Source organism: Monodon monoceros, unplaced genomic scaffold (genome assembly GCF_005190385.1).
Source record: "Monodon monoceros isolate NGI ecotype Baffin Bay Population unplaced genomic scaffold, NGI_Narwhal_1 Super_Scaffold_9, whole genome shotgun sequence".
NCBI classification, from domain to species: domain Eukaryota; kingdom Metazoa; phylum Chordata; class Mammalia; order Artiodactyla; family Monodontidae; genus Monodon; species Monodon monoceros.
In genome coordinates, this window is record NW_021703786.1 from 13,400,996 (window position 1) to 13,411,440 (window position 10,445).

Genomic DNA, 10,445 nt, shown 5'->3' on the forward strand with positions numbered 1-10,445 from the left:
CTCAGCTGCTTCTAGATCCCGGCGCTTTTGCATTTAGGTCCTCGCCTGTGTCCTGCTCTCAAAGGTGATGACCCGGGATGTGTGGAGTTCTCTCATCTCCAGCCCCTTTTCTCCTCCTTGCCCTGAGGGGGCAGGTGGGCTGGAGGCAGGAGGTGAATGGATGGCCGTGGCAGTATGAATTCAGCATCGCTGTGACCTCTCCTCTTCGATAATCACACAGCAACTATGAACACCACTTATTAAGTGCTTACTATGCTCCAGGTACCATGTCAAGCATGTTACAAGCACCATCTCATTTCATCATCACGACCGCACTGGGAAGCAGGTCCTATTAGTGTTCCCATCTTAGGGGGGAGAGAAAGGAGGCGGAGAGAGAGGTTAAGCAACTTTCCAAAAGTCACACAGCAGAGCAGGACTCTTTGGAGGCCAAAACCCCAGTTCTAAACCATTCAGTAGTGTCCCCCCTGCCTTACTGACCCAATTTTCCCAGAGGGGTGTCCTCACAGGAAGAAACCACAGCCTCCCTTTCTGCAGCTCCAGTGGTTTGTGGGAAGGGAATGGGGTACCTCTTCCACTGGGGTTCATTTCCATCAGCAGTCAGGAGCCCAGGGAAACTGGACCAGCTCCCAAGTGGACAAGGGTTCCTGTTTCCACTGAAAAGGGAGGATGGATGGGTGTAGGGAAGAGGGGGCACCGTCAGCTCAGCTGGCCGCTGGCTGGAAGAGTAATTACACTCCTTCTGCTACTTAAGTTTACAATCTGGGCTGTTGTTTTAACGATGCGACTCTTGTCGGGCTGTCCAATTAATCTCGCCTTTGGAGGTTTTCCGAGATGGAGCGGTAGATCTTATCTCAGGTCTGTGGAAAGAAGAGTGTGCAACCTGCCGTGGGAGGGAACAGCTGCCTTGAGGACCTGTGGCCTTCAGAGAAGACCCAGAGGAGGAATCTGGGGCTGGGGCTACCAAGAGAGCCGGTGGAGATGGGGTGTGTGGCGAGGGGCAGGAGAAGGCATCGGTGGGGAGGAAGAGGAAGGCGTTTCTCTTCCCGGCATCCTCATTCCTCACTGCTCCTAGAGCTTGTCTTTGACCCACCCTGTGCCATTTGCCACCCTGCCTAGGTCACCTTGATATCCCCAGGATCTAACACAGAGCAGCGGCTCTACAAATGTTCGTTGGATGGAGAAGTCCAGTTCCTTCTGGGGTTTTCCTTCTCCTCTCCCTCCTGCTCCCCCTTCCACTAGGTGAATTGGGGCCTTTCCACCCCAAGGAGCTCACTTCTCCCAGGGGAGGACTGGACTGGGTCAGTAGGTGTGGCCTCCCCCAAGGTGAGCAGGTGCTCTCCCTGGGCTGAAGGTGGGCACAGGGGCCTGTGAAGTGCCTGGCTCCCTCCAGAACTGGGCCAGGAGAGAATTTGCTGTGAGGATCACTCAGACTTTGATCGTTCCCTGTATTAGCATCTTCTGGTTTCACACTGGAGTGTCTGAAAATATGGATATTACTAGAACATTCCAGAGCTAGAACCGGATAGCCAGTTAGTGGTAGAGGAGGATCCAGTGCCTCTGGTTCAGTGCTGGAAGGGTCAGATGGGAGAGAAGAGAAAGCTGAGCAGAAGTCATGAGATGAACATACCTCACAGCCAAGGCCCAGGTTTCTGCACAGACTTTAATCTCTGGGTGCTTATGATATGGGGCTGGTAAGAGCTTGGGGGGCTGCTAGTCAGACTGGTTATAAATACGAGCAGTTCTATTCGACAGAGACAGCTGTGAGGAGCTAAACTGCTGGGCTCACCCCACCTATCTGGGGGCATCTCTACCTACACTTGTCCCCATTCTCCCCAAAGTGTTACCCTGCTGGCTTCCAGAGAGTGTGTGCATGTGGGTTTGTTTAGGTATTAGGAATAGGAACCAGACGCTTAATAATAAATACTCATTGAACCAGATGGGTAATTGGGTCCATTATCTACTCATAGTGGGTAGACATGGGGAAAAGGGGCTTTTTTAGGAAGAGGGTAAAAATTACCCATAGGTGCACAAAACTCTACTCCATCCCATCTACATCATAGGATGGTGAGTAGGTGTATCAGTTATGGGGGAAAAATCAGGAAAAATCAGTGGGTGGGTCTCGATGGCGGTCAACTTGGAGACTCTGGGTGTCCACTTCACTTCTGCTTTTACGCACCCATGGGTTGGGCAGGGCCCAAGGCACACAAAGAGAAAAAACACTCAGTGTTTGTTGCTGGTTGAACCCCAGGCTGTGGTGGGACTGCAGTCCTTTCAAGGAGGAGTGGCAAGACTAGGGGTCCTGGGAAGTCTGAACTCCAGCCAATGAGTCTCTCTCCAGAGCCTCTGACCAGCTGGAGGGAAGGTGTCCAGTCCTTGGTGGTGGTGGGGGGCAATGGCCAAGGCTGTCTGGGTTATGAGGCAAGGAGGAAAGGACTCCACCCCATCCTTTTTCTCCTCTACCTCCTCCTCCTCCTGAGAAAACCCATCTGGGTCTGGCTTCCTCCTGGCCCAGGAGGGGTGCAGGTGGGCTGGGTCCTGCCTGGGCGCTATAGGAGGGCTGGGAGCCTGACCTGCACTTCCCCAGATTCACATCATCTGAGGTGGAGCCAGGACATCAGGGGAGTGATGCTGATACCAGGCTCCGAAGTTGTTGCCATAGCCACTGGCGGGCAGGGCCCCTGCCTTGGGTAGATCCCAGGGGGATGGAAGGGGTGGGGAACAGGGAGACAGGGAGGGGGACCTCCCAGGGAAGTCCCCTTCCTGTCCCCCAGAGTTCTGCTTCAGGAGCTTCTTGTACTTGGAACGTTTGTTCTGAAACCAGATCTTTACCTATGGGGAGAAAAGGGGAAAGAATGGAAGGTCAGGAGGAGTGTGCCTGTGGAAGGGAGTGACGAAGGGAAAGGGACCCCGCGGGAGGGAGCCGTCCTGGGAGAAGAGCAGAAGTTGGGAACATCTGCTCCAGCCCTCCATAAGCTCCTGAAGGCCCTGAGTTCCTGCATCTGAGTTAGAATACAGTTCTCCCAGTCTGGGTACCCTCCTCTACCCCCTGAATCACCGCCCTACCTCCCCCGCACCCCCCGCACACACCTTTTAACACATTCCCCCAATTTCCTGGGGGCCAGCTAGAACTGTGAAAACAGGGCTTGGGGACTCATGAGTCGTTCACACCCGAGGGTGAGTTCCCAGAGAACACACTTGGGGAGGGTTAGCATGCAGGAAGGATGGGACTGGCCCCACCTGTGTCTGGGTGAGGCCAAGCTGCGCGGCCAGCTGGGCCCTCTCGGGCAGAGCCAGGTACTGCGTGTGCTGGAAACGCTGGTTCAGGTGCTGCAGCTGCAGACTCGAATAGATGGTCCTCGGCTTCCGGAGCTTCTTGGTCGAGGCCTGCGGGCGCCGCTCCGAGGGCTCCGGGGACAGCGGCGGCTTCTCCGAGTCTGGGGGGCGGCCCGAGACGATGTGTGCACGCATAGAGGGGCTGACGCGCCGTCTCACGGCTCATCTGCATCTCGTTTGCATTCCGGCCACGGGTTAGCAAAAACTCGGGCTTGGGGCTCGGCCCTTCTCTACCTTCCGCTCCACCCTCCTTTCAAACCCCACACGTCCACTGTGTGCCACGTGGGACTAGCCGCAGTTCTTGCCCTCAGGGAGCTCCCACTCTTAACGCTCATGTGTCCCTAAGGGGGACAGCGTCACTGGCCGGAGCGAGGGTCGGGGCGGCGCCCAGCGGCGGGATGACAGAGTTCAGCCGCGTGCGGTGGCGCCAGCTTGGGGCGGGGCGGGGAAGAAGGGTTGGGTCGAGGGCTGGGCTGAGGCCAGGAGAGCACGGGGGAAGGGCGTTCCGGACGAGGGGGAACTCAAAAGCATTGTTCGGAGACCCGAGACAGCGTCTGCGTGGCAGCCTCCCCGCTGCTGGAAGAGGGGTGGTCAGAGGGGCCCGGCAGAGTGGGCCTTGAACGCCAGGATGAGCACTCCTCCCAGCTTCAGAGTATGGAAAGTGCCCCAGGGTTTGCCATCACCTCCCCTATTGTAAGGGCCTCCCTCTCCTGAGGCACAGCCTCCAGAAAAGTGACCGTCTCTTCCATCCGCCAAGGCTGGCTGGCTAGAGTAGTGGCTTTCAGGGGCCCTAGAAGCCCGGTGGTGCAAGGCAGCCCCCTCCTCCGCCCGGCCGCACCCACGGAGGGGTTCCCGGCTAGCACGGAAGGTGACCGGGGTTCGGAGAGAGCGCAGCGCCGGCAGCGCAGGCCCTCTGGGTCGCTGCTGGATCGCGCTTGCGGTGCCGCCGCGGGAGATCTGGTCACCTCCGGCCTCCCGGCCCAGCCTCTCGAGGAATCTCGGTCTGGGAACAGCTCGGCCCCGGGATGGGGGTGGGCGAGGGGTTCCCCTCTTCCGATCCGGGAGGCCCCAACTACGCCACTCTACGGGGACATTGGGACCATTCGTGTAGAGAGCAGTGTTGGGGAGGACGGAGCGGCCGAAATGCCCGAGGGCTTAGGGTTCGTTGCATTCCTCGCAGGGCTGCCGGCCGACCTCAGTCGACAGAGCGCTGCGCCCGGGTGCCCAGACGCAGCGGGGGTCCGACCGCGTCCCCCACCCCCTTCCTCCGGTCGGGCTCACCCCGCACTTCAGGTTCCACGCCCTCGACCGGCCACGGTGACCCTGTGCCTTCACCTCCCCCGCATCCCTCAACCTTGGCCTCAGGCGCTGCGGGCTTCTCAGATCCACCCCCCTCGACCCCCGCCTCAGCCAATTCCCAGAAAAACCGTTGGGTTTCCGCTCCCGCCCGCGCCTGTCGGGCCTCCCCTGCTTAGACCCGTCTGCTCGCCGCCCCGGCGACCACTCGTGCCTCTCTGGCTGCGTGAAACAATTCGGACCGTGAGGCAGAGCTAGCGGGGAGCCTACCCCAGCTGCTAAGCTCTCAAAGCCCTCCGCGCCCTAACTCTGCCAGCAGACACCCCCCGACCCTTCCCAGTTCCTTTCCCGACAGCTGCTTTCTCCACAGCAGTTGCAGAAGTCACGACTGGATCTGCCCAGGTCTTGATTCAGGAACCCAAGGGCCTCCCTTGAACCATAGCGGCACCTGCCTGCTCATCGGGGTGGTGGCATGCAGCTCACTTGGAGCCAAACCTCTCCCTGAGGCTGGGGTGGACAAGAGTGGCGGCAAAAGGAAGACCCCCCAAGCCCTCTCTCACACCCCAATCATTTAATCTAGAGTGAGCCCAATGCCCCAGTTTCAGTAGGTAAATGCTATAATCTAATCTAAGGACATGTGTGGTTTTCGTTGGATCCGGGGAAACTTTGTAAAGAAAAGGAACCCTCCACTCTCTTGTCCTTAAACCAAGAAAAGGGAAGGCAAGAGTGTAGAAGACAGGATTGAAAATACCAACCCCAATTCCAAGAATTCTCTTAAGGACAAAGTTATCTTATTCCCACCCCACTAAACAGACACACACGCACACACAAATGTACCACATTAGCATATACTGAAGAGAAGAGGCCAAGGGATTCGTTTTTTAGAAACTAGATCATTTGTAGAAACACCCCCTCCCCAACTGCTCCTCTTCCAACCACAGACCCAGAAGCGGGAAAGAGGCAGCCCCAGTTCTAGCACAGAAGGCAGTTAACTTTTGGGGGCTTTGAGGAAGTTCCCTAAAATCCTCTCTTCTGGCTTCATGCAGTGAAAGCCAATTTGCAAGCGCCAAGCCTGGAAAACAGTCTGTGTCCTTGACCCATGCACACCCTTTCTTTGGACCTCAGTTTGCCCATCTCTACATTAAGAAGCTCCTAAATCTCTAGGGTCACTTCTGGCTCTGATGTTTATGAACTCATGTGTCTCAGCAGAGCAACAAGGGAAGGGAGGGAGACATCTTGGTCCTGGCTGAGTCCAGCTAAGTCACCCAGTGGATGTGCATCCTTAGAGGAAACTGTGCCAAGGACAATTGTGGGGTAATTAGGTGGGGACAGGGAGTGCAGGGGAACTGAGCTCTAAACCCAAGCCACTACAGATGGATGTATGTACTGTGTTGCATGGGTACAGCCTGTGCAAGGCCCAGGACCAGGAAGACAGGCCAGCTCCCTGGCTTCTTTGAGGCCTTCCAGTGAGCACTTTCTTAGGAGCTCAAAGTTGCTCCAGGCAATGTAACTGGGGCCTGACCTACCCCAAAGGCAAGGGGTGGAGATAACAGGAATGGCCAGTTCCTTTGGCTGGAAGGCTGAGATCTACTAGGAGAGACTGCCTGACCCACCTGTGGCTACATTCTTAGAACAATGGGTAGTAGGATTTAGCCCCAGATTCTACCAGGTCAGCTTTTGGTCTCGGTCTGGCACATTCGGGTGCCAGCTGGGGAGAGGGGGAGGGGCCCCGAATAAACCCCCACTTCTACTGCCCTCCAGCTGGGACCTGATTTCTACTTATCAGGCTGTGGCTTGAGCACTGCTTTCTGAGACAAGAACGCGGAGAGGGGCGACATGGAGGAGAGAAGGAGTGCATGATGGAGAGAATCCTAGGGAAGGGGCTAGGCACCTATACCCACATCTGGATTGTTTCAGTTTTCCATTATAAGTAGGTACACAACCCCGCTGCTCCAAGGGGGTGGGGTAGGGAGTCCTGCCACCCGCCTTCACATAACTGCAAATGGAAACCAGGTCGGTCTTGAAAGGAGACCTAGATCAACTCGCCCCCGCCCCTCCCCCCTGTCTCCCGCCCCATCCCTTCGCCCTCCCCCCAACCCCAGATCCCGTGGAATCTGAGTAAGGTCTGAATCCCGCCAGCTGCGCCCAACCAGGCGAGGGCGAAGTTCAGGGGCTCACTGGAGCAGGACCCCGGAGGTGGGAAGAGCCGCTGCGGCCGTACTTACCTGGCTGCCGCTCTTGATGAGACTGCTGAGACGGCGCCGTGAGTAGCTGGCAGGGCAGGTAGGAGTCTCCGGGGGTCGCCGGCCCAGAGTAGGGATAGGGCAGGACGTGGCCATACGGCCCAGAATAGGGCAAATCGGAGGCAGTTGCGGTTGCGGGGGACTGGCCAAGCTGGTAGGCAGCCACTACCGATGGGACGGGGGCGATGTCCGGGAAGACGGCTTTGGAGGCGTCCGGGCCAGGGAGCGGGCAGGGCAAAGAGGTCATTGCGGCCGGGGCCGGGGCCGAAGGGCCTAGGCCATGGCCCCGCACGGAGTCCGCTCCCTCCGCCAACTCTCTCTTTTCGGAGCCTCGGGCGTTGGAGCCCCCAATCAGCCTCCCCCACACTTATCCTGGGGAAAGTGTCTCTCTGCGCCTCATCCAGCGGAGAGCGCGCGCCTGGGAAAGGGGTTCCGGGGGGTGCCCCCATGGCTTTTCCCCTCCCCCCCAAATCCATGCCCCCCGCCCCCCCCCCGCCCCCCCCCCGCCCTTTCCCCCCCCCCCCCAAACCCCCCCCCCCCCCCCCCCCCCCCGCCCCCGGCTCGCTCTTGGCTTCGGTTCCCGGGACCCGACGGGGTCCCCGCCCACTTAAACGCCGCGGATTGGCTACCACACGCGGTGACCTCACGGAGGGCTGCAGCCGGGGCCCGCCCCTCCGGGGCAGCCCTGGGTAGGGAAATTCAGAACCCGGAGATGGGAGGAGAGCGGTGCGCACGGCCCAGGCCCAGCCATCTCGGGATCAGCTCCGAGAGGGATGCCGGGGTTGCAAGGCGATTGGGGCAGTCCGATCATAACCGTAGAAACGCAAGGAAGTTGACAGGGCCGCGAAGCCTTGGCGGAGGCGCTGCGGCTGCGGGGGCGCAAGGAACCTGCGGTCGCGCTCTCCGACTCTGGGGGATCTGCGCGGCGGTTGTGATCCCGCCGCCACGGACCTGCAGAGGAGTCGAGACCAGCCAGCCAGCCCCGCAGCTTATTCAGCGCGTCGGAATGCGTCGCTGCCGAGCGCCGGCAGTTTGTTGGTAAACAGACGCCGGGTCGGAGGCGGTACCGCCCGGCGCCCAGCCGGCCTGCACGCGCGCGGCGCGCACACCCCCGCAGGGCGCCCTTGGCCTGGCACGCCGCGACCGCCGCGATTGAGCCTCACCGCCCCTGTCGCTTCCGCTTCCGGCAGGGGCCAGGGTTTGGTTGCGACACCGCAGCTCCGCAGGCCCCCGAGGCCGAAGGAGGGGTCCGCCGTCTGAGCTTCTGCCAGTGCGGCGCCCCGCCTTTCCTGGCGCCGCTTGAGACTGAAGCCTCGCACGAAGCCGGACAAAATCCGAAAGTGGGAGGCAAGTCCAGTTTGATGGCTCCTCGGAGGGCGTAGGAAATACGGCAAGCCGGGCTCCGTGGCCAAATCTTCCAGTCTGTGTACAGGGCTTTCCTCTAAGATCTTGGTGGGTGGGTGTCTCTGTGGCCACAGGTACACAACTACACAGAGACTCCATTCAAATACAACAGATAACACTAGCGTTTACCAGCACACAGGTGTCTACAACGATGTTCACATTAGCATCCCTCCATGAACAGAAGTTCATTTATGGATCTGCAAATGCAGAGCACAGACTGTGATGTGTACACACCTACACACCCAAAGATGAATAGCAACACCCCTGAATAAAAGCACTATGGTTGTCTTACACAGACCCACGACAGACCCAAACTGTTGGTGCACACTCTAAAATACAGAAAACCCAACCATACAAACATTTATGTACTTGTATGCAGTTCTCACACATTTAGGCTGCTCCATGTTAGCGGACAGCTACCCCGCCCAGAAACCTGTCAGTCCTCACAGATTCCCCAACATACTCACATACAAACCCTCTGTCACTAGAATGTGCAGATAATTCGTGTTTGTACACACATGTGCTCTCGTTATCAGGGTGCAGAGTGAAGGCAGCAGTCTTAGAATTGGGGAGTAGGAGAGGACAACAGAGAAAGAGGGAAGCTTAGCAGAGTAAGAGAAGGCACTCGGGGGTGGGGGTAGCCAGGAGAGACAGAGAGATTTGGAAGGGTGTGCAGTCAAGCGTCCTGAGGGAAGGAAGAGCAAGTCGGCATCAAATTGGATGCCCTGCTGGAATGTATAGAGATGAATTTTTCCAAGAAACCACTCCTCTGGCACCTGACTCTGAGTTCTCTCGCCTGAAGTCTTGGAGCTTCAGGAGAAGGAACTCTGTGAGGGAGCCCCCTCCCTGGATATCTGGAACCCACTTCCCTCTCATCCAACAGGGTGTGCAGGGTTTGCATGGTTGAGAAATGCTATTTCCACGTGGGATCACCCTTCCCCCTTTGTTACCCAACTCTAGCCATGCCACCACCACCTCCTTAGAGCTGGGGCTAAGAACTTATAGGGATATCACCTTCCAAATCTTCCTTCCTGCCACCACCATTTTCCTCTGGAGAGAGGCAGCCACACAACAGTACCGTGATGGGTTTCAAGGACTGCATTTCAGCATGCACCAAAGGAAGAGAACACTCTCTGAGGTGGGGTGGGCTGTCAGGGAAGCTTTCACAAAAGAGGTGCTTTTGAGGTGGAACTTAAAGTTTGGGTTGCAGGACTCTTCCTCCCAGGGCCATGTACACAGAGTCCTTTCCATGCTAGACCTAGCAAGAAAGGGCAGGGTCAGCTTTTCCAGAGGCCCCTAAAGCAGTGACTTTGGGCATCCTCCAAAGCCAGGCGACCCATAGTGAGGGCATCTCCTAAGCTCAGGGGGCGTGGCTGAACTCATGCAGGATCTTCACCTCCACGTACCAGTAGGAAACATCCTGCAGCCCTCTAGAATTTATGAAGCACACTCACAGCATACAAACCTTGTGTATCTTCACCCAAAACCTGTGAAGTGAGTACTGTTAGTATCCCCAGTTTACAGATGAGGAAATCTCTGCTTCCATCACCACCTCCCTCTTCAGGGCTCCCTCTTCCCACATGCTGGAGGGTGTGGGGCTGCGACACCTCTTTGGGAAACTTCATGGTCTCCTCAGATGCAGAATCCCCAGGGAGTGGTCCCCTCCAACAGGTGCCACATCTCACCAACTTTGGAGACTGGAGGGACAGTGGGGAAAGGTGGAAGGGATAGGCACGGGGGCTAGGAAGGGCTGTAAATCTGAGTTTGATCAGAAGGAAGGGAGGGCGAGACTGAGAGGCCTGAGGCCTGGGTTCCCATCCCAGCTCAGCCACGAGCTGGCTGGCTGTGATAGCCTGGGTCAGCCATTTACAGTCTCTCAGACTTATTTTATCCCATAAAATGAGGGAGCTGCGCTCAAGACCTCCAAGCCATTGTCATTTGCTTCAGAATGAATTGCAAAACCCAAAATCCCAAAACGTAATAAAACCAAGATGAAGGAGAAGGGGGAGTTGGAGGAGGGGAGGAAGGAAGGCAGGCAAAACATAGGAACTGTCTCCTGTCACTACCAATACCTCAACCCACTGTTTGTCACAAAAGCCAGAAGTGGCTCTCCCAGCTCCTTCTCACGCGGGTCTTCTCCCTTAGCGAAAAGGGGCCAGCTTGGAGAGC

At 57.5% G+C, this 10,445-nt stretch overlaps 1 protein-coding gene across 2 annotated transcripts; it reads right to left on the reverse strand.

The window, feature by feature from the left end:
• Positions 1-1,644: 1,644 nt before the first annotated feature.
• On the reverse strand, positions 1,645-7,270 carry DLX4 (distal-less homeobox 4). Of its 2 annotated transcripts, none has more exons than XM_029212960.1 (3): positions 6,855-7,270; positions 3,169-3,434; positions 1,645-2,829 (listed from the first exon to the last, which is right to left on the reverse strand). In XM_029212960.1, the coding sequence occupies exons 1-3, from the start codon at positions 7,117-7,119 to the stop codon at positions 2,587-2,589; spliced, it is 774 nt and encodes a 257-aa protein (XP_029068793.1). In that variant the 5' UTR covers positions 7,120-7,270; the 3' UTR covers positions 1,645-2,586. The 2 variants fall into 2 exon arrangements, with proteins under 2 accessions (XP_029068793.1, XP_029068794.1); XM_029212961.1 differs by having other exon boundaries at positions 2,587-2,829; positions 3,238-3,434; positions 6,855-7,119.
• Positions 7,271-10,445: the final 3,175 nt, after the last annotated feature.